Source organism: Raphanus sativus, chromosome 5 (genome assembly GCF_000801105.2).
Source record: "Raphanus sativus cultivar WK10039 chromosome 5, ASM80110v3, whole genome shotgun sequence".
NCBI lineage: Eukaryota > Viridiplantae > Streptophyta > Magnoliopsida > Brassicales > Brassicaceae > Raphanus > Raphanus sativus.
Genome location: NC_079515.1, coordinates 23155728 through 23182119, shown reverse-complemented (window position 1 = coordinate 23182119; position 26392 = coordinate 23155728). Strand labels below are relative to the sequence as shown.

Genomic DNA, 26392 nt, shown 5'->3' with positions numbered 1-26392 from the left:
ACCTTTTGTTCATGTGTCTATTACATGTGTGCCATTTCCTATGTGGCATCTCTACATTTAACCTCACACCATTTTTTCAAAAGCCCATACTTGCCTAGAGTATTTACTTCTCATGCCATTCTAATGGACATATGTTATATTGAATAGGGAATAAATGTTATTAATATCCAATACTATACATGATGTGCTTTACGTGATGTATATATATAATGTAACGTTTATTATTTGGTCTTGACCCTTTTAAAAGATTATGGTTATACTAACATAAAATATATATTTTATAAGATTATGGCTATACTAACATAAAATCATATTCTGGTTCGTTGCTCTTACTAACATAAAAAAAAAATATTTTTGTTCCAACAAAAGAACATATATATATTTTTGTTCCAAGAACATATATATTTATATATTTATTGTTAATATAATGCTCATACTTATAATAGTGGTAGTTGTCATATTTTATACTTTATTTATATTTTATCCATCATTTCGTGAAAACATATATTTATATATTTATTTGTATATTTTATGTTTATCGTAATTTTTATATTTTTTTATTTTTATGATACAACCATAATCATATCTTAAAAATGCCATTATTGATTATTCAAACGATTCTAAATATATCGTAATTAAAACCTTAATTGATTACTCTACGATTAAATCGGACCAGTCTTCCATATTCAGAGTATTTTTGGTGATCATAATTTATTGAAACTTTATCAATTACGGCAATACACATAAATTCAGGGTCAATGTATTTTGTTTTTTTAGTTATGTTAAAATTTGATTCCTTCATTTCAATTATAAGAAGGCGTATTATTTTGTTGTTTTTTTTGCGGAATGATATTGATGCGTGATTAGCAATCCACATCCTCTATATATTATTTTAGGAGCATTGTAAAGAACTAACCTTTACTTCATGTATTATTTACAGATGTGCAATTTCCTACGTGTCAACTCCACAAATCTTCTCACATCATATATTAAAGAACCCTTTATTAACTAGAAGAATTACAAAAAGTGTCATTCACCATATCACACTGATATATACCATATGTCTCGCATCATTTATTCATAGATATCCTAAAAAAAAAAATATGAGCTCATGTATATCTCGCACATCGTACCTTCTTCTCCGTTATAAGTGAAAACGATAATAAGACATATAGAATTATAAACTCAAACGATAATCTGTTCATGCCAATCAAAAGTCGAAGAGTGTTTAAATGGTCCACGATTGATCTATCGGCTAATATATAAAACATAGTTAAATTATAAACTATGTTAACATGATCATTATAAACTCAAACGATATACTTGAGAAAACAAAAAAAAAACTCAAACGATATACTAAATGGAAAATGATGGTGTATCAAAGCTTGGCAATTTAATCATCTAATGTATGTATATTTTTCCATTATGCATTCTATTTCGTACATATAATGTTTATTGAGGATGCTTATTTAGTAAGAGAATCATATTACAAAACAAATATATACATATAAATGGTCATATTATGACATATACATTATTTTCTTATAACGAACATTCATATTACAAAACAAGTTTGTATCTGCAACGGACCTCTATGTCATACATATAAGAATAATGAAAATTTGATACATTAGTTTAGAAATTATTTTTTATGATATGATCAAACATTTAAGTTTAGAACATGATTAAGATCTTAGGAATATCCGAGATCAACGGTAAAGAATAAATGTAAAAGGAAACAGGATATCAGGAAATTTTGAGTTATAATTATGAATAAATGATGATTGATATTTTTTTTCTCTTACGGAAATCTCATTGTATAGTTAAGGAATAATATAGATTTTTTTTTTGAATCTCAACCATTCGATAATTAATGAGATTGAAGAGAGTTATCACCATTGTTAGATTACCTTAAATAAGGCAAATATATCAATTAAATTATGGCTGATTGATTTGTTTTCAAAGTGATCAATCGAATGGCTTTAGTAAAATATAATTTATGGAAACTTTTGATCAGAATGGGGGCGCAAGTTATGTCCTTTATTTAATTTTCCGATTTGAAAGTAATTAATTTGATTATTCATTGTTCCTAAATCCTAATCAGATTCTTCTACTATATAACAAGCAGTGCTCACCACCTATCACCTCACCACATTCTCTTAGCTCTTAAATCCTCCTTGATATAAACCAGTCTTGATAGCACCTCCCTCATGGACGTCTTTAATTCCGTTGCCGATTCGAAACCGTTTAGGACAACTTTCTAATGGTACTATTCATGGCAGTTTTTTTAGAAATTTTTATTCAGCTTATGTTTTCTTATATTTTTTATGTTTGGATTTATTACTTTATTTCGTATGTTTTGTTTTATCTTATATTTATTATTTTAAATGAAAATAAATTTGAACTTATATATCTACGTTTTGTGTTCTCTTTTACATCATAATTTTTATTAGTATTTGCTTATCCCTTATGTATTATTTTAGAAGCACTAAAAGAAAACAACCTTAACTTGATGTGTTATTTACACAATGTCATTTCCTATGTGGCATTCTCACATTCACTCTCATTCCTATCTTGAGAAACCCCTTTCAATACTAGAATAATTACATCTTTTTGCTATTGTCAAATCAGTCCAAATTTTGTTATAACACATGAATCATTGTTACAATCATTAAAGATGATTAATTTTTCAATCAATCATTTACGTGTTAACTTTGTTTTCCCATATATAACATTTCCACGTAGTTTCCATATTAAACCATTTCCAAATTCATCATTTACGTGTTGACTTTGTTTTTCCATATATAAAATAACGTGTGTTAGATTTATTGATTTTTGGTAAAAAGTTAGATTTATTGTTATTACTTATTATAAATATGATATTATAATATCAAACCAAAGCCAAATCATATATCAACTGAAAATATATACCAAGTTATCATATAAATCAATTTCAATTGGTATATGGTTTGACTTTTTACGTAATATAAAAACGTGAATTTGGCAACAACAGTATAATGTAAAAACGTGAATTACGAGCTATAATATATATTTGACTGATTGTGTAGATCTTTCAAAAGGGAAGCTCCAAAATTTTTTACGTAAGGAATAAATATAAATGGTGACACAGAAGTAGTTATTGTTGATATGTTATTCAATATACTTGATCTATGGTCAAATACCGTAGTGAATTTTGTTTCCTAATTTCTGGAACAATAATATAATACTTTCCAAAATTTTGCCAAATATTATAAGCGTAAATTTTGGAAAATTTAAAATTATTGAATTGGCGACATAACAATCGTTCCAAACTCAAATCTTTGCGCCTAATCCCTAAGTTTGATGACTATATATATATCAAACCAAACTCATTTATACAGCATCACTAACAGCCTCAAACAAAACTGCTATACCAAGCAAAATTAAAAAAAAAATTATGGAGATCACCGAGTTACATAGAGCTGTTGTTCGAAAAACCTAAGAACGAAGTTCTGTTTAATTATTCCTAAGTTTGTACTCCTCATTTTTGTTTTGGTAAAATGTACTAACTGTTTTTGTTTTTTTTTTTTTTACCGACTTTTTTAGAACTTGCTGACTTTTTTAGAACTTACTGATCAGCCTGATAATTTTTTATATTTTTAATTCATGGTTTTATTTTTGTATTTCCTGTGTTTCGTTTTTACTTATATTTAGAATTTTCAGTGAACACAAGTTTGGACTTATATTATCTTCACATCATAATTTCTTTTATTAGTTTTTGTTTATACTTTTTCATTCAATTTTATGTTATATGATCGAAAAAACAATTAAACGAAACCACAAGTTAACAAATAAATAAAAATATCCGTGTGGTTTTTATTTTACTTTATAAACTTCATTCTTTCTTTCCATAAAATCAGATCATTTTTTAAAATAATTTCACTCCGCGCAGGGCGCGGATTATCACCTAGTTATTAGTAGGGAAATGAACGATTGTTTTTAACCGACTCGTAGCTAAGAGAACCAACAAAGATAGGCAACATGTTTGGTCCACCTATAAGTCTTCGATTTATAAATGCAACGTTAGCTTTGGGCTTAGTTTTAATAAATGTTTTGCCTGACACATTGATTCGTCAGGATCCTTTCCTTAGTTTTAATAAAAAGAATTTGAATAAACAAAGCTTGTTTGTACTTATTTGTCTCGTGCAACAATGAACAGTGGTATTTTCTTTTTTTTTTTTTTTTTTTGAATTATACAGAGGTATCCTGGCCCCACAGAAGTGGTCCAGACTAGTCACGTGTTGCCACATGTCGGTCCTCTGTCCCTGGCGATGCCGAAATGTTAATTCCCCAGTGACCGGGATTCGAACCCAGGTGGCGGAACTCACAGCTGTGAACCCTTTACCAACTGAGCTAGAAAGCCCGGTTGAACAGTGGTATTTTCGATAATTTTAATGAAAGAAAGGGTCATATAGAGGCATCTGTTTGGACCTATATATCTGCTGCGTAAGTAAAACTGAAACTAACTGCAATCTCAGTAAAGAAGCCAGGGTCTCTGACTATCTTCGCATACTATAATTCAGCTTAACGAAAACGATTTTAACTTTTATGCTTCATCGTGCACCGTGACAGTAGAATAATAACATCATTTGATCTCTTTTTAAAGTTAACAGTAACAATATTGCGAGGCAAAAACACAAAAAATTACTTATCAAAAACAAAAAAAGAAACATACCAACGTTTACAAATTACAATCTCCCGCAAATTTTTTAAATTTAGGGTTAAGAAAAAGCCTAGCTGTTGTAAACTTGTAGTCTACGTTTATTATTAATAAAGCATTGAAATGCATCCGAATTCACTACGAAGATCAATGTTTCATGTGATGATATTCTTGTGACAATAATCTTATATCTTTGTTTATTCTAGGCCAACGGCTTTTTGGCTGTCAAGAAGGGGACTGTGGAATCACATATGTCATATACGTGTGTTCATCACATGATAGTTTACTATTTACAGAATAGTAAACAATATTTAATTATTATTTGTAATAATTATAAATTCTGAAAAAAACATAATGGCAATAAATATTCTTTTTTCTTATACCATCAAGACAACACAACCTACATTTTCCAGCTTAGAACAGTTGAATCGAGCATTCTTTTGTATATATATTAATTTTAGTTTTATTTGATAGAGAAGTTGAATACTATGAGCGCACAAAGCTTTTTCTGAATCCCAAAGATGGTTTATGCTTATCCGTACATCACTGCCAGAATTGTGCATATAGTTTTTCAAGTACATTTATTTTTATTTAACGTATTTATTAAGTATATATGATAAATCAAAATTCATTTTAAATAACTTATATCATCTCTTCCAAATATTTTTGCATGCTAGATTAATTGTATTCCAAAAATAGCTGGAGACGGACAAACCAATACTTTGTACGAGAACTGATACAATAATACTATAATAGCCTGTGGTATACGACGCGGCCTTTTGCCTAGACAACTAAACATGTGTGGCTAATACCAAAAAACCTTAGTTAATGAGATTTAAAAACGTTATATTAACTTAACCAGAACCAAAGCTCTCGTGTAGATGTAGTTAGTTTTAAAAAAAAAACTCGTGTATATTTGGTATGTTTCACCAAGTTCGAACAAAATGTATCACGATTGCCGTATATAGACAATTTTGCATATTGACGTCTAAAGCTATTAATTTGATATACTAAATAAAACAGTTTTTTCATTCTCAAACAATGCCGACATCTCATGATGAGAAAACAAGAAAACAGTACTGACATTAATTTGTTCTAACTTTTCATCATAATCAGTGTATATACGAATATGAGATAAATAGAAGAAAATAAAATAATGAGGACCTAAAGAAACAAGCTTCGGTTACTTTCTGTTTTCTGTTTCTGCTCTTTCCTTTAGCAGCAAGTCGTTTTTCTTGAGTAATAAAGAACTTTTACTATAGAATGAATTCAACATGAGAAATATACTAATGAAATATAAGAAAACAATTTAATAAGTAAATAATAATTGAGGTTTTTTACAAAAAAAAAAGTAAATAATAATTGAGGAGTTGTGAATGCAAAAGCAATGCCCGTGAAGTGGTGCATGTGAGTACTAAAAGAGATGTTATAATCAGTGCCCCACTGACAACAGATTGACCCACTCACGAGTCTCTTTCGTTTTACAATATTCTTATATATGTTTTATAAATTAAATTCTTCAGAAAACTAACGAGACAAACTATCTCTTAACTTTGATAAAAAAAAAACTCTCTTAACAAAAAGATTTGTGTCCCTTTTTTTGAGGAAAAAAAAAGATTTCTGTCCCTTTCCTTTTTGTTGAATATATTTTGAGATTTTGATTATCCACTTGGAATCATAGCTAATATGTGATGTTTCGACCAGATGACAGGTATACGAAACAAATAATGAAATATATTAGATTAACTATCATTGCTTTTAAGATTGTGTGTGTGTGTTATTCAACAAGAAGAACCTAGTTATTTTTTTAACACTCTCTACTGTGAGCATGCATGGTATTGTTAGTAGTGATTGAAAGATTTAGATTTAATACAAATCACTTTCCTTAAATCTTCGTTAAAACATATCTTTTCTGCATGGCCTCTCGAATCTATACACTAAATGTGAATATCATAGGACACTCCAATCATGCCAAAACGACAGATCCAACGCATGCTTGAGTTCTTTTAGAAGCCCGCCCTTACGTTACATACACAATGAATGTAATTGTATATATCAAAGGACGACACCTAAAATCGAATATGTACACATATCATTTTAAGTATCATCATCTTTTACAAAAAAAAAGTAGCATAACTTCATGGTGCGCATACACGTGTTTCAGTGTTTGTCTATATTGAAGTCTTGGCTATCCATGTTCGCTACCAAGCATGTGTTGGCCGTTTGTGTAAGACACTTTTACACACAGTGAAAAAGTCGATCTTACATTATAACTTCGGCATATTTTCTACTTATAGCTTCCAAATACTAATTCACGAGTAATCACTTCACATCACTGTCAATATCATCATTTGTTTAACAAAAGTCCAAGTAAAATCGAATATATATTTTTTTTTGTAAATGAGTAAAATCGAATATTATGGTTCTATTATATCATATATAGGTAACGAATACATTGATGACATGAACTTTTTGGTTTATTTATTACATTAGTTTTTATAAGTAAGTTTATCAGTCACAACATGGAAAATAATGGATAACTAGATCTTGACCCGCCCAACCAGGCGTGTATTTATTTTATGTTTTTTTTTATAAATGATATATTTGTAATATTTAAACATAAATTTAGATTGAAAATTAACATTTGTAGTTATAATAAAAATTAAAAGTTTAAAAAATATTTTGATATAAATTTTAAATTCTTAATTGAAATAATATAGAGATGGGTCATAATTTTTTCCAATCCCAAAATCTTAGCATTATTAATAAAAAATAAAATAGTTTATAAATAAATAAAATATATAAACATATTTGAATTAAAATAAATTTGTTAAAAAAAATCTTACGCCATTGTTGTTTATTTCTATAGTTTGATCCGTGGCCATATAAATATTTGCTTTCACTTCAATTTTTTTCTTTGTTCTAATGATAATATATATATATATATGTAAATTAATATGTATTACATAATTGTTAGTATAACATTTTAAAACAAAAATTTTATTTATTACTTTAAATAATTATATTATGTGATTTTAATCGTGTATTATATCACAGTGTATCATATAAAATCTAATATTTATAACTAATTGGACTTATATTATAAAAGTTTTATACTAACAATTTATAAATAAAATATTTATAAATATAAAATATAAATACTAATTGGACTTATATATCATATAAAATATTTTATATTTTATTTATATGATATATAAATTGATTTTGATGTGTGATTTTTATTTTATTATTTTTATTAATAAATATTGAAAAATATTTAATGTTAACAAAAAATCTATAAGGAAATTTATTTTGGTTAAGATTCAATCTATTAAAGAAATCTATTATTTAAATTAGGAAAAGACATTAAATACTTAAATCTATCATTTAAATAAGGAAAAGACAAAATTCTCTACTATCTTTGTTACCAAACAAAATTTAATTTTTTTAAAGACTCCTATCCCTATTACCAAACAAAAGCTTAAATTATTTCTACTTTAATAAGATAGATATTGATTCAGTTTCGTTACAGAATTTTAAAATAAAATTTCGTTTTGAAAACCCGTGAGCCTCTCAACATTCTTGGATTGCTTCCTTATTTAAATCCCCTCAAAAACCTTCTCTTTCTTCAACTTAAGCCACCACAAAAAAAACAAAGTCTCAACCACTAGATACTCTCCTTGAGAAAGGAAAAATGATAATGAGAAGAAGTCTAAGGCTGGGAAGCATCACAATGATAATGTTAATGGCGGTTTTAGTATGGTCCATAACTCTAGAGACCTGCATTGCTAGAAGAGGAAGACATTGGAGACATAACCACCGAAGCTCCTCTGACTTGTCTGATTCCTTGTCAAGCAAGAAACCAAAAACCCACACTCATCACAGTCACCATAGCTCACACAACAACAACCATAATCATCACCAAAAGTCTAAACCTAAACCAAAACCAAAGCTGAAAACGCCAGCAAAAGGTGACCATAATAACTCTCCCGTGGTTTCACGGCCCCCAAAATTCCAACCACCGTCTCTGCCGCCGCTAAAGGGATCCAAAATTTTCAATGTGATGGATTTTGGCGCAAAGGGTGATGGCAAATGTGATGACACTAAGGTAAAAATTAAAATTAGCTCATTAATTTCGTCCGTATAGTTATCAATCCTAGGGGTTGTTTTGTTTTTTTATTTATTTAGTTTTATATATAGTTTTCATGATTTTGTAAAACAATAAATAAATTACAAATGTGAGAACACTGAGACAGAACAAGAAAAAAACAGAGCTAAGAAACAGGTTTCTCTGTCTGTGAAGTCACTTTAAACTTTTTAGTTCTATGTTTACTTTCGCCAGAAGAAAAAGACAAACGAATATAAGGTAAGTGACAACAGAAATAACAGATTACAAATGGGACCACACATCACTAGGCATAGTAACCATTATTATAACGGTGATTAATAAAGTTTCATAAACATTTACAGGCGTTTGAAGGGGCTTGGGCGGCTGCTTGCAAAGTAGAGGCATCGATGATGATCATACCACCTGATTACACTTTCCTTGTCGGTCCAATCTCATTCTCTGGTCCTTATTGTCAAGCTAACATTGTGTTTCAGGTGAGAATGATCTTTTGAATATAAAAAGCATTTCTCATTTCAGTAAAGAATCTAAAGTTAGTGTCCTGTTCAGCTTGATGGGACGATCATAGCTCCAACGGATGCAAAATCATGGGGGAAAGGGTTAATGTGGTGGATTGATTTCACAAAGCTGAAAGGTATTAAAGTACAAGGGAAAGGTGTGATTGATGGAAGAGGCTCAGGTTGGTGGCAACAAGATTACCCTTTCATTGATGGTGAAACCAAGCTCATTGTTCCCTTGAACAACTCTGTTCACCAAAACACTCCAATGCCTGTATGTTCATCGTCTCTTCTTCTTTCTTCTTCAGCACGTCACATTTTCATCAAAGATCAAAACTCTTTTTGTTTCACATTTAACAGATAAGAAGTGAGCTTGATTGGAAGATGCCAAGCATCAAACCAACGGTGAGAAAGAGTTTTGGGATTGTGAAGTTGTAAGCTCACTGGTGTTTGTGTACTGATTTGTGTTTCTTGTTTATCAAGGCACTGCGATTCTACGGTAGTGTTGGCGTGGAAGTATCTGGTATAACGATCCAAAACAGTCCTCAATGTCACCTCAAGTTCGATAACTGCGTCGACGTTTTGGTACATGACATGGTCGTTTCTTCACCCGGTGACAGTCCAAACACTGACGGGATTCACCTCCAGAACACCAGAGATGTCCTCATTCACAGCTCAACTCTCGCTTGCGGTAGGAATCTTGAATTCTTGAATCTTGAATAATCTGAATGTTCTACTAATATGTGTGTGTGTGTGTTTGTGTGTGCAGGAGATGACTGTATCTCAATCCAAACAGGTTGCTCGAATGTATATATACACAACATAAACTGTGGACCAGGTCACGGCATCAGCATTGGTAGTCTTGGCAAAGACAGCACAAAAGCCTGCGTCTCCAACATAACAGTACGAGACGTGGCTATGCACAACACGATGACAGGCGTCAGGATCAAGACATGGCAAGGAGGAGTAGGATCAGTGAAAGGGATACTCTTCTCAAACATTCAACTCAACGAAGTCCAGCTTCCAATAGTGATAGATCAATTCTACTGTGACCATACCACATGTAAGAACCAGACATCAGCGGTTGCAGTTGAAGGAGTGACTTATGAGAAGATTAAAGGCACGTACACAGTGAAACCGGTTCATTTCGCATGCAGCGATGACTTTCCATGCGTAGATGTGCAGTTATCTGGAATTGAGCTTAAACCGGTTCAAGAACGGTATCATATGTATGATCCTTTTTGCTGGCAGACATTTGGTGAGCTCAACACTCCTACTCTTCCTCCTATTGATTGTTTACAGATTGGGAAGCCTGCGAGAAACAGAGTTCAGTCTGATCATGATGTATGTTGATGGTTCTTGCAAGTTAAAGATCAGTATGAACAATTAATGTAGATGAATGTATATCTTTCTTTAGACTAAAAGCTCGACTACCTACTAGTACCACTGCCTACGAGTTATAGTTTAGTTCAAAACTAATGTCTTTTCTATTCTTCTTGTTGAAAGTGTGATGCGATCAAATATTTAATAAATTAATTAGAGACAAAGGTTAGGAAGCTCGTTTATTTAGAAAGTAAACTGAGATCGAATATGGGTCGAACGAAGTTAATTATGCAAGACGAATTTGATTATTGAGTTGTTTCCTTTTATAGATGACACTTGCTACTTAAATGCCTCACTTGATTAGCCAGAACCAAGTGAGGTTGAATAAAAAGATAATGAAAATAAACTGATGTAACAAAATGGATTTAAGAAGCCACAATCCACCACATGGAGCCGGTTGTTATGTTGATCTTTTGCACTTTTTGATAATACTGTCAACATATAAACTTGTCACCATGAAGCTTGTGAAAATCAGATCTAAGCTGTAACTTGTGGCTGAAGCAAACAAAACATTTGCTGACCCATTTTTGGTTGGTTATGTACACTGTTTTGCAGACTCTGCATTAGGGTTTTCTGAAGTTATCATCATCTCCAGCAGCAAATCTCTCAGATCTTCACGTGTAGTTCCGTCTTTGTTCGCCTAAAAGATGCAAATATATATCAAATTTCAAGAATCTGCGACTTAAGTAGGGTAAAAGAGATGTAATCAAGTTACCTTAACATTGAGAATGGTCATGACACTGAGGTCGAGTCTGGTGAAATTGACATGGATGATCTCAAGTCCACACGAATCTACAGCTTCTATCAACCTCTTGAATCCATCTCGTTTATGCCCCTGTGCGACACGAATCAAGAAATCTCCCTCACCAGTCTCGTGGACTTCAAGATTCACCTGAACGAGTCCAGAAACCAAATTTCACCAGGTCAGTCTGATATATATGGATATGATCTTAAGTCTCTATAGTAGATACCTCGTTGTTGTTCTCTTTCTTGTTGAGTTCATAGGAAACTTTTTCAGCTTCTGGATTAGCTATCACAGCTTCTTCCTCTGCTCTGCATTCTACCTCGCTGATTCCACTCAGCTCGTCTTCAAGTTTCTGCTTCTCCACCAGCAGTTCATTGATGTAATCAACCGCATCACTAAGAGCTCCATTTTTATTCATCTGCATAGCATAATCATGTGGATAAATCAAATCAACAAGGGATGTGGTTCACACAAGAAGAGTGATCCAGAAACCAAAAATGAGTTTTATAAGAGGGAACCTTTGTCATGACAGGGACTAAGGCTCTTAGGGCATAGATTCTCTGATTAAGCCTCTCTCTTCTTTTTCTCTCTGAATGAAGATTCTTTGATTTGAAATTTTCATTATTAGTCAGCTTCTTATTATCTTGCATCACCACATTCTCTTGCTTGTTCATCACAGTCAAACACGGCGCTTGTTCCCCACATGGAAATGTTTGTTCAGGGAATGGTTCGAAGAAGGCGTTACAATGCGATATGATCACATCAACCATGCTTTCATCAACTGGTTTCTGAAACAACCAAAAAACAGAGAGAATGGCATTTTATGAAAGTTACCATTTAAAAATTTGTAAACCGATTTAGAAAGGTAAATGCTTAATATATATTACCATTGTGAAGGAGAAAAGTTCAACTAGACCATCACGGACAGGGACAAGAACCCGTGTTCTAAACATATCCTGCAAACAAACAAAACAAACAAAAATCGAGATCAGATTTGTTTTTATGATCAAACCTGAAAGTGTTTTTTTTTTTGGGGTTACCTGTTTAGATCCTAGACCTGAATTAATCAACCATTTGGGAGATTTAGACATGACTACTTCTCCATGAATCCTGTAAATTTTAAGGAGCTTGTATCATTTAAAAAAAAACAAAAAAATATTAAGTCTTAGAGGTTTGTGCGGATGAAACATAACATACCCGGGATAGAGAGGTATGAAGAGAGGAAAACGAGAAAGAGATTCACAAGCTAGGCTTCTTATATGATGCTTGTTATGTTCATCTCTGCAAATACAGCTCATCATCTTTTGTCTCTCTTCTTGTTCTTCTACTTCCACATTTTCATGCTTAATGTTGTTATCAGTATAACTACCACTGCAGCAGCATCCCATCCATTCAATAAACCTGCTGATTAAACGGAATTATAAGGAACAGTAGAAAATAAAAGCTTCTAAGACCCCATATCAGTATGGGTCAAAATGGAAAAAAAAAACAAAAGTTGAAGATTCACAAAGAACAAAAGAAACCCTGAAAACAAGGAACAGAATGCGAGAGTGTGTGTGTACCTAGAAGGATCATCACCGAGTTTCCAGATAACGCAAAAGTCCCAGTCTCTGGAATCAACCAAGGGTCTAAGAAACTCCTTCACTCTCTCAACACTTCTCATCATTTCTCTCTCTCTCTCTCTTACTAATTCACTTCTGCTAAAACAAGGAAAGCCAAACAAAAAGCCTGAACTCTTCTGTTCACTTGTGAACTGGTGCAAGGAGAGAGAGAGAGAGAGAGAGACAGAGAGATATGTTTTGGCATATATATATACAGAGCAGTTACTCTGTCAAATCAAAATCATAACGCGAATATACCAAATCGTACAGGACAATACTAACCAACATCGCTTTTTGAATTAAAAGAGAGAGAGAGTCGTACCCATATACGTACGTGACAGTGATGACTGACGACATATCTGTAGAAAGAGACAGAAAGATGGTTTTACTCTGACTGTAAGGAGAAACGGCCATAAAAAGGACTTCTTACAGTATATGTTTTTTTTTTTGATAGCTACACTTAACAATAAGAAATTGATCAAACCTTCTTTTTTTTTTTTTGTTTCTTCACTTGCTCAAATCATCATCTCTACTTTATACTTTTAAGGAAAGACACAGAGCTTGAGAGCTTTAATACTTTTAGAAGAAGAAAAAGAAAAAGGTTAGGATCTTTGATTCTGTTTTCGTACTTTAATGAATCAACGTCACAAATAAGATATTCATTTCTACTAACATTAGATTATTGACATTGCTAATTAAGCTTTCCGACAGCCTTCGTATACAGTTCCGGTTATGGTTATGATAATTGATATATCCTTAAGCTCATAGACACAGTGGTTCAAGCTTGAACCTTTTAATACTGACAAGGCCCAGGAAGGGCCGTTACATTTAGCGCAGATCAAAAAAAAATCTCGAAGACGTTCGAGCAATGCTGATGAACCGGGTTTCCATCTGCTGGTTCTTTGTGCAGGTGGAATCCTAATAAACCGATTAAGTTATATCGGTTTACTCGGTTTTGAAAATTATTAATTCGGAGAAATCGTGGGGGTGTAAAATATACTGATCAAAGTTTTGAGGCTAATCGAAAATGTTTACTAAATATAAGGTTCAATAGGGCGTGACACGTGTTCAGCTCATTAATACATGAGTTTTAGACAAAACCGCTTGTGTCGCGTCTTTGAGTTCATCGCCTCGATAGATCTAATCAGGAAGTCGTCTCTCTCTTCTCCCAAACCAAAACGTAAGTGAATTGAAAAACCCTGGCTTTCTTGTTCAATTCGATATTCCATGAATCTATGGAGTCAAACGTAAGTGACTGATTAGCTTTGAATCTGTTCGTCGACTTGTGTAATGGATGTGTTTGGTTTGAAGAATGAAAACTTTTTTTTTTGTTTGATCTTGGATATTGAATGTGTCATCTCTGTCACTGTAACTCGTGTGAGATCTGGATTGCTTTAAAATGTTTGTTTGATCGCAAGGGTTTGAATTGAATTGTTAGGAGTGCTGATCCGGTTAAGTTTACTTCTTTATGGGTTATTTTGTAGGCTTCTTTTTTTTTTTAATTAAAAAAAAAGATTATGGCTGAGGCATCAGCTGCTTTGAGGAAGCCTGTGTTCACAAAGGTTAATGAGCTGAGGCCAGGAACCAATGGCCACTCACTCAACGTGAAAGTTGTCAGCACGAAGACGGTGATGCAGAGAGGTGGAGGAGGTCGTCCTAGTGGTCCCCAGGCTCGTCAGATGAGGATTGCTGAATGTTTAGTTGGTGATGAGACTGGTATCATTATCTTTACTGCCAGAAACGATCAAGGTCAGAAACACAGATTGTAGGTTTTATGGAATGTCTAGAGTGTTAGTCTGGTGATTTAATAGAGATTTTCTGATTTATTGATCAGTGGATTTGATGAAAGAAGGAAAGATAGTGACACTGCGCAATGCAAAGATCGACATGTACAAGGGATCTATGAGGCTTGCTGTTGATAGATGGGGCCGCGTTGAAGTTGCTGAGGAGTCCACTGACATCACTGTCAAGGAAGATAACAATCTTTCGCTCATCGAGTATGAGCTTGTGAGCGTCGAAGCTTGATTTGGTTCATCCTGCCAACCACCAAAAATGTAAGCAGAGTGAGACTCAGAAGACCCCCATTTTCTAGTTGGAGAAGCAATAGCAGCCTCTCTCTCTCTGCTTTGAGTTTTGTTTATCAGAATTTGTAGTCTTTAATGTATTCTCCAAGCTTAACTCTGTTCTCGTTTTGAAAATCAAGTTGCAGGTATTTTTATTATGTAGATTGATTCTCTCATAAAATATCATGGGAACATTAGGTTGTTTAAGCTTTGGTTTCCTCATAGCCAAAAGAAGAAAAAAAACTTAACAACAGACATACATCGACTATCACTTTGGTCCAATAAGTTTAAGTCATTCGACCAATGGAGTTGTATCATCAGGCGTACACTGAAACAGCCATTCAGTTTGTATAAAACGAGGCTAGTATGCAAAATCTATTAGTTATAGTTACATCAAGAACGATTAAATCAATATTCCTGGCAGCTTTAATTAATGACATTTTGAGTGAGTAGATTCTCAAATAGATGATCCATCATACAATCACATTCGTCTAATATGTTTTTTTTTTTTTTTTTGAAAAAAATCGTCTAATATGTTGCTGAATGTATGTTAACAGCAGTTTGGTTTCACTAATGACACTTCAGATTGTTTCCCTCATGATGTTTTGCGTTCATGAGTACATATCATATATGAATAGCATGTCTATTGTCAATGCAAAAGGAGGCTGGATTCGAAAGTAAACTCTAAAAAATTGGAACAACTTATTCATCTAAGTCATCATGAATAATACAAAAGCAAAGTATCAGACTGACGAGACTTTGCGCAACGGTTCCCATTCTACATCGCCTAAAGTTGTGGGTTTCAATGAAATCAAATCTGAGAAAAGTAAACGTTAAGCATGATTTATTCTTAGTGTATTCATGAACCCGACTAAAGATAAGTATACGTAGGAGATGGAAGAAACTGCCTTAAGTTGTTGTACCATAAAAGTTAGATATGGTTCTGTTATACCGAGATATAGTTCAGCATCGCTCCTGTTCTTTGGGTGATTTTGTCTCCTTTGAGCTATCATGGCTCTTGTGAGGGACCCTAACTTTCATAAGCAACAAACTCTATATCACAGTTCACATGTGCATATACCCGTATATATTCTTATGGTAGTTCATATTTATCTTGCCTGAAAAGGTGCTACAATTTCTTACTTGTAAATGTGTTAACTAGATAGCGAACCAGATTGCATATTTAATTTATATACTTATTATTATGAAAATCACCTATGTTATTAGCTTATAACTGACCATGAAAAGGTAAATTATGCAAAATACTAATCCTCATATCTTGTCACAAATAAGTTTTTATTTTTTTAGTTTTTAATTTAAATATCAAATTAAATTATTTATATATGTCAAATTCATTGTTTATGTTTTTATTTATTTATGTTTTTTTCCATGATATTTTGTTTAAAATTTAGAATAAGTAAATATTTATAACTTTACTCCATAAAATTTTAGATATAGTAAAAATAGGTCATGAAAAACAATGGTAATTCGTTACAAATCATATAAGTAACCTCACTATTCTCTTATATTAATTGCATTTTTGAATGATACAAATCTTGTCCGGACAAACCAATATGATGACCATGATGGGAACCAAAATTCAAAACAATGACTTGTACAAATAGCTAGTTTCATGTACTGGTGTTCAAACATTTGAAGAAAATAGAAAACATGTGGAAAATGCACTAAGAATAATATTAGCACTTATAGCAGTGTCTAAGAAAACGGCTGGACGAGAATGATACAGTCTTTTATTAACAAGAATCATTCGACGATTTTTTTCTTTCTAAAACTAGGAAAGACGTACAAATAATGTTCTTCTTTAATTTTTCTTTTTGCGGCTAACTTATTTTCCATATACCATTTTTCAAATTCTTTATTATAACTAGTTTAAAATATTATTTATATTGAACTAATTTATTCGGTGCTCACAAAGCTCGACTTCAATTCGGTTTATCGGGTTCGAACGAAAATCATAGCAATCGGTGATGCGTGAAAAATATTCTAGTCCTAACTATATATATCCTCAAAAGTGAAAACATACAATATATATGCTAACCATAACATTTTTAGTGTGCAATCATAACATTTTTCTTTCTAATTTTCTGACTTTGTATTCATTTCCACATATAAAAGTTTAATTTTGTTTACTCTCTAATGTAAAAGTTCCAAGCCTTTTTGTAGGCAACATCTCTGGTTAATTATTTCAGCAATTTAGCCAAAAATGTTTAATTATCTTGAACGCGTTGTATATCCTTTTCTGGTATGTTACCTTGTTAAATGATAATGAAAGTTAATGAAAACGTTGAACAATCGCAGCTTATAACATGTTTATTTGGGGTTTTAAATACGTGCACCTAATTAGTTAATGATGAATCATGACTTTTACGTAGGTCTCTCTTTCAATCGGTAATAGAAACACATTTTCTTTTTATTTTTGTCGATTGGAAACATATTGCACACTTTTGCAAGGCATTCATTTAAACCATGCATTGGTTTTTTTTTTTGCTAAGTAAACCATGCATTGGTTGATCGTATTAAAGTTATATTCCCACTTTAATAAAATGTGTCAGTTTATTTTTTATATATAAAATTACTATTTGAGAAGTTTAATGCGATCTATACTTAGTATAAACTTAATATAATTGGTGACCAAAAAAACTTTATATAATTGTAAGTCATCGATCTTATAAATTATTTTTTTTTATCTCAAACATTGTTGTTTAAACTTTAAATAGATGTAATATTTAATATATAATAAATACTAGATCTCGATCCGCACAACCGTGCGAGTTTTATTTTCATTTTTATATGTATATATATTTATTTAGATCATTAGTAGTATACAATCATAATTTTAATCATATATTTAAATATTTATAAAGCTATTTCAAATACAATAATGTATAGTTTGCATATTGTAAATAATCAACTGTTTAAACCGTCGTACGTATTTGTTGGTTCTTATTATATATTTTTCTTATTGTATTTGCATTTAGTTATTAAACATATTAATATGTGCATGAAAAAACATATTTGAAAATTACTTTTTATTTAATTGATGTTAAATTTTTACCCGTCTTTCAAAGCTGGATTTCTTAGTATTTTCTATGTTTATTCATTTTACACAATATATTATTATATCTACAAAAGTGAAAGATATGTTGATTTTTATACATGTAGTATATAGTCTGCTATAATATTAAGCCGCTCTGTCATATTATATTTTCAATATTTTCTATTTATGAAAATAAAATTTAAAACTTTATCAATTTAATATAATTTTATCATATTAAATTCAATATGATAAAAAAAATTAACATGATTGATTGTGATTATATAATAGATAAAAATAAGATATAATATTTTATTTTTCATTTTGTAAAAACAACTGAATATATTAATGTATAATGATATTTCAAAACTAATTACGGAATTAGTTAAAATATTTACATATAATTTTGAAAGTAAGATCTTGTTAAGATCTTTTTAAAAGATTTTTCGAAATTAAAAAATATATATATATATATATATATATATATATATATATATTTTTAAATGAAAAGATATCAAAAGATATTATGATGAAAGTAGTTTAAAAATTAATAATGATTAAAAATAGAGTGTGACCAAATCTAGTAGATAGTCCATTTTTAAAAAAATCACACATAAATTAGAAGTCATGACTTATGTTTTAATATAATAGATATTTTTATTGTTTTCAAAATTTTAAAATGACAATTTTAATAAAATAAATTAAATATGTTTTTATAAGAATTATCTTAAAACCTGATATCGTGTTAAAAATGTAAAACCCTGATACACTGTAATCTAGCAATTTACTGGAACCAAACCGAATGATGCTTTGGACTAGTGATTTAGTGTAGAAAATTGGTTTGCGTTGTATTTTTAGTTCAATTTTTGTTGTGAAAGATGTTTTATGTAATGACATTAATTAGGTATTAGCAATGGCTGGTTCGAGTATAAGAGCATGACCCAAACTTTTTGTAGTTAATAAAAGAAAATAGTCTATGAATAAAAGTTATACAAATGTATAACTCAGTCTCTGAACATTATATCGAACAACATCTATATGTAAGAACGAATAAACAATCAGTTATTAGGTAGTGTGTAAGCTCACGGGCGCAATTACTAAACCCTGACTTTCTTGGTGGTAAAGGAGGTACAGCTGTACTGCCCGTCACCCGGGTTCGAGCTTTGGTCACAACGGATTTAACATCCTTTCCGTTGGGGCGCTGGACCCCTTTCGAGGGAATAGTTGGGAATGTGGCTGCCCAGATACCAGAGTTATCAAAAAAAAAAAAAAAAAAAATTACTAAACCCTGACTTTCTTCTAAAAATGTCAGTTTACACTATTTCTTCAAAAAAGTCACTTTCCAGTACTACAATTACGCAACTCATGCTCTCAAAACTGAGAACTGTGACTCTCTCAATCTCTCAATCTTTATATATAGAGATAGTCTCTCTCTCTCTCTCTCTCTCTCTCTCTCTCTCTCTCTCTCTCTCTCTCTCTCTCTCTCTCTCTCTCTCTCTCTCTCTCTCTCTATATATATATATATATATATATATATATATATATATATATATATATATAACATACATAAGAGCTTCAAAGAGAACAAGGAGAATGGAGAGGAAAAGAGAAATCGGAGAAGGAAGCTCACTGTCATTGAGGGAAAAGCGAAACCTCAGGGAGAAAGAGCGACGGACGCGTATGAAAGATCTATTTTGTTTACTCTCTTCCCATGTGTCTCCCACTCGTAGGGTCTGGATCTCTCTTCCCTTCGTAGTCTCTCTCTTTCTAATCTCTGTCACATTATATATACATGGATTTTATGTGCATATTGTAGAAACTTCATGATAGGTATATTCCATAATACGTATGTGTAAGACTTACAAACAAGTGTTTCTCATAGCTAGCTAGGACACTGCGTTTGTGTTATATTGATTATAAACTCATTCATGCAAAAAGAAAAAGAATAATTAATTTGAGTAATATATGTGTGTTTGTGACTTTTTGTATTGGCACCAGTAGTTACCAGTGCCTCAACTTATTGATGAAGCGACATCATACATGATCAAAATGAAAGAGAATGTAAAGTATTTGAAGGAGAAGAAAAAAACATTGTTAGGAAGAGAAGTCTGGAAGCGCTCAGAAGGATCGTCGTCTCTTTTGCCAAAACTCAGTATCCATTCAAGGGATTCGATCATAGAGATGAATCTGATTATCGATGTTAACATGAAAAGATTAATGTTACACGAGCTTATGAGAGTTTTTTGAAGAAGAAGGAGCTCAAATTATGACTGCTAGTCTCCAGAACTTGAATGATAGAACTGCTTATACAATCATAGCCCAGGTATGTATGAACACATATCCATGCATAAACGCACATGCATGTGTCAAGGTATTTTGATATATACCAATTTTGATTATAAACAGTTTGTTGTCTAAATGAATATTTGCAGGCTGTCATATGCAGGATCGGCATTGATCCATCAAGAATAGAAAATAGAGTGAGGGATATCATCTTTTAATATGTTGTTGAAGCATTAATTCACATGTCTCTGAAAGAATAATTGAAAGTCTTAAGTTTATAACGTTAAAGATTTTGTTTAAACCTAACTTGCCGGGATAGGATATTGTCCTCATACACTAATTAACATCCCTAATAAGCTGCAGATGTTTTATATGATTCATTTTATATCTTTTTGTTGACATAGAAAATTGTGCACTATTTACATTTACACAATGTACTCAAATAGTTATCATACATTACTCAGGTATTCCATCCATTTCAAAATGTTATATGCTATGGTTTTTTCATAGAGATTAATAAAACATAATAAATTTAAATATTAAATGTATAACAGAAATTATATATTTTCCATGATTCTAAATCAATCAGAATTCGTTAAATGCAATTAATATTTTTGAAGTTTATAATTAGTCATTATTACTTATTAAAAATGAATTAGAAAGTGAAAAATACATTTTTTGAAACAAATATTTTTTCAAAAACATGGCTTAATTTGAAACGGAGGGATTGTAAACTAGTAATGACAGAGTTCTTCAACATTTCGTTTAGAAGTTAATTTCAAAAAAAAAATGATTAATAAAGTTAACAGATTTTTTTTTTTTTTGAACAATAGAATTCTGTTAACTATTTTTGAAAAGTTAACAGAATTTTCTTTACTAAATCCCTTACTTTCGTGGTTAAAAGTCGCAAAAGTATGTTTAACACTGGTTAATAAAATTGTGATATGGAAAATAACTACATATTCGAGAAATCCACTGTTAAAGTTGTTCGTAAACAATCTAGCATTTATTAAGGATTTTTGGTCTATAATTTCGTGGCCAAATTAGCAAAGAAATGAATGATACGTCCGACAATACATTGAAAAGTGTATGGCCAGCAAATGACTTATGTAGACAAATCGATAAATTCGTGTTAAGTAGGCCGATATTTTTTCGATATTGCTTTCAATAATTGGTGGTTCTATAATTGAACAAAACTACAAAATTATTTGTGGTGTAGGTTTTTATTTTTCAGTGTGGAAATCAATGTATGAAGAAATAACTTTTGAAAAAAAAACATGCTCAAAATCACCAAGCCTAAAATAAACACTTAGGGAAAAAGAAGTAAGACGACTAGACGAAATATATTCAGATGAGGAAAGGCGAACTGCATACAAATGAGATTCTTCTATTTCTTTGCGGCAACATGTTTTATAGTTTTTACCCAAAGGAACATGTTTTATAGTTTTTTCTTTTAAACATGTTTGCCATGCATCCATAATTATATAGCATTCCAGTTTGTGATTTATTGTAATATAAGTATACAATTCTAAAAGAGTTTATTTGATTCCATATGTTACTAATAATACATTTATCTTTTTGATTTATTGTCCCCAAATAATTTCAAAACTTCAGTTACAAAAAAGAAATTCAAAACTTTTTTTTTTGATAAAAGGTTTTCTTAAAATTTTTGATAAAGGGTTTTCTTAAAATTTCAAAACTAAACGTGATTAAACTGAAATAGTAGGATTGATAGTCTATCATAATTCGTTGGTGATATTTATAAATGAAGACAAAACGACAAAAATAGTACTTAATAATTACAAGATCAGAAAAGAAAAAAATTTAGAAGATCAGTAAACGAATCATTTCTGTCCTCGCACAAATGGTAAAATCCACAATTCCAAAGAAAGAACGAATTTTCATTTACATTGGCGGTAGCATTACAAATTTATCCGCTTTCCGTCAATGCTAAATTCACGAGAATAAGTATTTTGTAAACTATTACCTTCTTTCTCTTTTCTCTCTGCCAGAAACGCAAACGTTGCTATAACCCGTTCCAGTCCCATATTGATCTGGCCGATCAGCTCAAGCAGCCGTGATTCGATCGTTGGATATTTACATGCATGCATGAGCTTGCCCATGATAGCCTGCGTACATATTCACCTCCCGTGAACGTTTAATTAGATCGTTCCATGCAAACGTTCAGGTCTTTATAAATAAACGACACATCGGTGGATAAAGTCGGCAAAACTGTTCAAGTTCTTTTTGGACTTTGTGCAACGTGTTCTATAGTCCTTTGATGTTTTTTTTTGCTAAATTATAATAGTCCTTTGATATTTGTAGGGAATACGTTGTATTCAATTAATTGTGTCCTTTCCTTGTATCATTGTATGTTGACTGATGAATCATGTTAGCTTTTTTTTTTGTGGCCCGTGATTGGATAATAAACATGTGCACCTTATCGATCGAACAAGGAATTGGTACGTCGTGGTCCCTTTGTATCGGCAATAATACAGTTTACTCGGCGAATTAAAAAAAAACATAGTACTTTTTTTGTAAGGAATTTTGTTTATTTTGTCTATCATATCTGACTATTATGCCATTGAATTGGTCTTTGATGAGAATTTTCTATAAACCCTACTAAATCTCCAGCAGCTGATAGCTGGACTTATCCGATAACAATAATAACATATATTATACTATGAAATTAGAATCTCTGAACACTATAGAACTGTGTCCAACCATACCAACCAATCCCTTTGTATTAAATTCTCCACTTTTTGAAACTTTTTTTGAACATAATTTTCACTTTTTGAAACTTAATTAGTATCTCAAATTCTTTAGAATGAAAACTAAAGTATATATAAATTTTACTTGGTAGGATAAAAACAAGCAAATTATTAAGTAGTGTGTAAGCTGCCAGACGCAATCAGAAAAGCTATGACTTTCTTTGGAAAGTGAGGCTTTCCAAATACGAATGCTCTTTCTATGAAATTTGAGATTTGTGACTCTGACCTGTTGCTCCCTCTCTATAAATAGAGTGATGAGATGGATTTGAAAAGAGAGTAAAACATAAAATCTTTTTAAAAACAAAAGAAAATAGGAGAAGGAGAGTAATAGAGAGTTAGGAGAAGGAAACTCAATGTCGCTGAGGGAACAACGAAACCTCAGAGAGAAAGAGCGACGAACGCGCATGAAACATCTCTTCGCTATACTCTCTTCTCATGTTTCTCCCACTCATAGGGTATGTTTCTATTTCTCTAATGTACTTAACTTATATATATTTTGTGTCAAAAAAACATAACTAAACAATTAGTGTTAGATGTATAAATTGCCACAAAATATGACCGTCTAAGCGCGCCTCTATGCAAACAAAATCATCTACACATCCCCATTTATATAATCAATGGGTTTTCTAATCGTTTTATGCAAAATAAAAACATATGTACCAAAAGTATATATTATATATAATACGGACAAAAACCAGTGGTTTCACTTATAGGCTTTTTACGTTTTACTTATATATATACATCACAAGATTCATACAAAAGATATGAAAGTAATTTGGGATTATTTTTTATTGGCTGTAGCAGTTACCGGTGCCTCAACTTATAGATCAAGCAACATCATACATGATCCAATTGAAAGAAAAGGTAAATTATCTGAGGGAGAAGAAAATGACTTTGCTAGGAGATGAAGTGAGTAATCACTATGAAGGGTCGTTGTCTTTTCTGCCGAAACTCAGTATTTATTCGAGGGACTCGACCATAGAAATGAATCTGATTATGGATCTGAACAAGAAAAGAGTAATGTTACACGAGCTTGTGAGTGTTTTTGAAGAAGAAGGAGCTCAAGTAGTGAATGCTAATCTTCAGAACTTGAATGATAGGATGATCATTTATATAATCGTAGGTCAGGTATGTATGAAAAACATCCACATATTTCCGTGTCACGTATGTTTAATATAGTTTTGGATCACTTTGATTATGCATGTATACGTGATTCCCTAAATGAATATTTGCAGGCTATAATATGTCGGATCGGCATTGATCCATCAAGGATAGAAGAGAGATTAAGGGATATCATATTTTGATGAAGCAGTATCTAAGTCCGAATGAATCATTAGTATACACTACTACACTAGTACGAGTGCAATATTTTAAGTGTATTTTTCTTTTGAAATATACAAGTTCTTTAGTTTTTTTTTAATGTTATTTTGAGTTCGACTATGTAAGCATGCATGCGTCAATGATTTTTTTTTTTTGAACATCTGGATCGATTATTATCGATTAATTATGCTATTATAATGATGAGAATATTACAAAGACGATTTTACAGCCGACAATTCTACCACCCTGTGAGAATACACGTCTGACTGCACCACTCTGAGTCGTCCTATGAGATCTATGTTCGATGGTATGCCATGCACCAAGCTGAATATCTCATGTAACTTGTTTCTCCATAATCTGCATAATTTGGTATTTTTTAGGGTTTGAACCCCAAACCTCCAGATGTAGAAACAATTGAATACTTAGTCAAACCACTAGATAAGGGGACTTTCACATGCATCAATGATTAAATATAAATTTCTTGATTTGTGATATATCCTTAGAACCAGTGCATAATTTCATTGTAGTAATTTTTATCCATGCAAAACTATCAAAGAACGACCTATGTGCTACAAGCCTAGAAGCATACATCAGCGTGTTTTTTCTTTAGAATTATAGAGGTATCCTGGCCACATCAGCGTGTATTTACATACATTTTAAACAGTATATGAAAATAGTTTATAAATTCTTCATCTTTAGTGTATTTATTCCTTTTTATTTCGTAATTTTATAACTATTTGTACTCCAGAAAAACGTGTAGTTTATTTGAATGTGTTGACAAAGATGCAATGTTTGGATGTAATGATGAATACATAACCAGACCACATAAACTGAATTACGTTTACATTTCTGTAGAAATATTTTCAGATTTTTCTAGATTAACAATTACTCCATCTGTTTCATAATAAGTGTCACTCTAAACTCATTTTCTTGTTACACAAAGAGTGTCACTTTACAATTCCAATGTAAATTATACTAACTTTCAGCTGAAAATTAATTGCAAACTGCATTGATTTTATAAATAATTTTATTTATCTAAAATATTATTGGTCAAAGAGGTATAATTAATTACAATTTACATATATTTCAACAACTTTCTTAATCTGTGTGAAAAATGTCACAACGACACTCTTTAAGAAACGGAGAGAGTATTGAATAAATACGTCTCCGAATATTAGACATGTGTTACATATCGCCACCGTCAGCTCAGCATAAGAAACCTTAATTTTGGCTTTCGGTTCCTTTTGGTTTTACTCGGTTTGACTATCGTGTAAGTCAATGGGGTGTAAGTGTCAAAACAAAAACTAATGGGGTAAATGTGAAAAAGGATAAAACAAAAGTTCGGGTTAATCTTTCAAGTTTCACACAAATTGCAATCGCGCGCGAGATGGATCTGATTCAATCCTACGACGGAGAAGCCGTTTCCTCTTCGCCGGAATGTTAACCGCCTTGTATCTCAAAACCGACCGAAATCAAACCCGATCAATCCAACCCAAAACATGTCGTTTTAAATCCTACCTGCTCTGAGCTACGTGGAAGTACAACGACCGGCGTTTCGGTTTACAATATTAAACAGAGCGAGCAGAAGCGGAGGAAAGTTGAGACAAGAGACGGGGGAAAAGGAATGGGTGGAGCTTGAGACGGATGCTGAGAATCCGACGACTGAAACGTGGCTTCGATTCGAAAGCTGAGTTTGAGCTCATTGCTCTGATACCATGTTAGAGATGTTGAAGAAGATAAAATGCAAAATGAAAACGTTCTGTTATTCTGTTACAGTTATTACTTATTTTGTTACAGAGTTGTTACTCTTGTTTATATTTATACAGAGGCTTTACAAGAATCGGTTAAG

The 26392-nt window shown here is 31.7% G+C and overlaps 5 protein-coding genes across 5 annotated transcripts; 4 read left to right on the top strand and 1 right to left on the bottom strand.

The window, feature by feature from the left end:
• The first annotated feature begins 8313 nt into the window (after nucleotides 1-8313).
• On the top strand, nucleotides 8314-10716 carry LOC108805228 (polygalacturonase At1g48100). The gene is made up of 6 exons (XM_018577214.2): nucleotides 8314-8807; nucleotides 9170-9301; nucleotides 9375-9596; nucleotides 9683-9727; nucleotides 9806-10013; nucleotides 10092-10716. The coding sequence occupies exons 1-6, from the start codon at nucleotides 8394-8396 to the stop codon at nucleotides 10673-10675; spliced, it is 1605 nt and encodes a 534-aa protein (XP_018432716.1). The 5' UTR covers nucleotides 8314-8393; the 3' UTR covers nucleotides 10676-10716.
• A 215-nt stretch (nucleotides 10717-10931) lies between these two features.
• On the bottom strand, nucleotides 10932-13228 carry LOC108805230 (transcription factor bHLH90). Its single transcript, XM_018577216.2, has 8 exons — nucleotides 13013-13228; nucleotides 12648-12851; nucleotides 12491-12560; nucleotides 12338-12406; nucleotides 11969-12238; nucleotides 11677-11868; nucleotides 11421-11597; nucleotides 10932-11345 (listed from the first exon to the last, which is right to left on the bottom strand). The coding sequence occupies exons 1-8, from the start codon at nucleotides 13114-13116 to the stop codon at nucleotides 11241-11243; spliced, it is 1191 nt and encodes a 396-aa protein (XP_018432718.1). The 5' UTR covers nucleotides 13117-13228; the 3' UTR covers nucleotides 10932-11240.
• A 916-nt stretch (nucleotides 13229-14144) lies between these two features.
• Nucleotides 14145-15276, top strand: LOC108857221 (uncharacterized protein At4g28440). Its single transcript, XM_018631173.2, has 3 exons — nucleotides 14145-14231; nucleotides 14536-14800; nucleotides 14886-15276. Exons 2-3 carry the CDS (start codon nucleotides 14569-14571, stop codon nucleotides 15074-15076), a joined length of 423 nt encoding a protein of 140 aa, XP_018486675.2. The 5' UTR covers nucleotides 14145-14231; nucleotides 14536-14568; the 3' UTR covers nucleotides 15077-15276.
• Nucleotides 15277-19717: 4441 nt separating this feature from the next.
• On the top strand, nucleotides 19718-20759 carry LOC108858411 (transcription factor bHLH168-like). The gene is given in 4 exon segments (XM_057011039.1): nucleotides 19718-19900; nucleotides 20171-20410; nucleotides 20412-20492; nucleotides 20602-20759. Coding segments are annotated over 4 exon segments (528 nt in total). The 5' UTR covers nucleotides 19718-19762; the 3' UTR covers nucleotides 20671-20759.
• Nucleotides 20760-23539: 2780 nt separating this feature from the next.
• LOC108860373 (transcription factor bHLH167-like) lies at nucleotides 23540-24826 on the top strand. Its single transcript, XM_018634261.2, has 3 exons — nucleotides 23540-23678; nucleotides 24028-24351; nucleotides 24459-24826. Exons 1-3 carry the CDS (start codon nucleotides 23577-23579, stop codon nucleotides 24525-24527), a joined length of 495 nt encoding a protein of 164 aa, XP_018489763.1. The 5' UTR covers nucleotides 23540-23576; the 3' UTR covers nucleotides 24528-24826.
• The last annotated feature ends 1566 nt before the right edge of the window (nucleotides 24827-26392 follow it).

Bases quoted from the DNA above. Each gene is read 5' to 3' on its own strand.
- LOC108805230 (XM_018577216.2), bottom strand. From the start codon at position 13,116: ATGATGAGAAGTGTTGAGAGAGTGAAGGAGTTTCTTAGACCCTTGGTT. The intron at 12,239-12,337 runs GTAATATATATT...TGGTTGTTTCAG, and splicing joins AACTTTTCTCCTTCACAATG to AAACCAGTTGATGAAAGCAT. The intron at 11,598-11,676 runs GTATCTACTATA...GGACTCGTTCAG, and splicing joins AGAAAGAGAACAACAACGAG to GTGAATCTTGAAGTCCACGA.
- LOC108857221 (XM_018631173.2), top strand. From the start codon at position 14,569: ATGGCTGAGGCATCAGCTGCTTTGAGGAAGCCTGTGTTCACAAAGGTT. The intron at 14,801-14,885 runs GTCAGAAACACA...TTTATTGATCAG, and splicing joins TACTGCCAGAAACGATCAAG to TGGATTTGATGAAAGAAGGA.
- LOC108805228 (XM_018577214.2), top strand. From the start codon at position 8,394: ATGATAATGAGAAGAAGTCTAAGGCTGGGAAGCATCACAATGATAATG. The intron at 9,302-9,374 runs GTGAGAATGATC...TGTCCTGTTCAG, and splicing joins AAGCTAACATTGTGTTTCAG to CTTGATGGGACGATCATAGC. The intron at 9,597-9,682 runs GTATGTTCATCG...CACATTTAACAG, and splicing joins ACCAAAACACTCCAATGCCT to ATAAGAAGTGAGCTTGATTG.
- LOC108860373 (XM_018634261.2), top strand. From the start codon at position 23,577: ATGTCGCTGAGGGAACAACGAAACCTCAGAGAGAAAGAGCGACGAACG. The intron at 23,679-24,027 runs GTATGTTTCTAT...TGGCTGTAGCAG, and splicing joins ATGTTTCTCCCACTCATAGG to TTACCGGTGCCTCAACTTAT. The intron at 24,352-24,458 runs GTATGTATGAAA...GAATATTTGCAG, and splicing joins TTTATATAATCGTAGGTCAG to GCTATAATATGTCGGATCGG.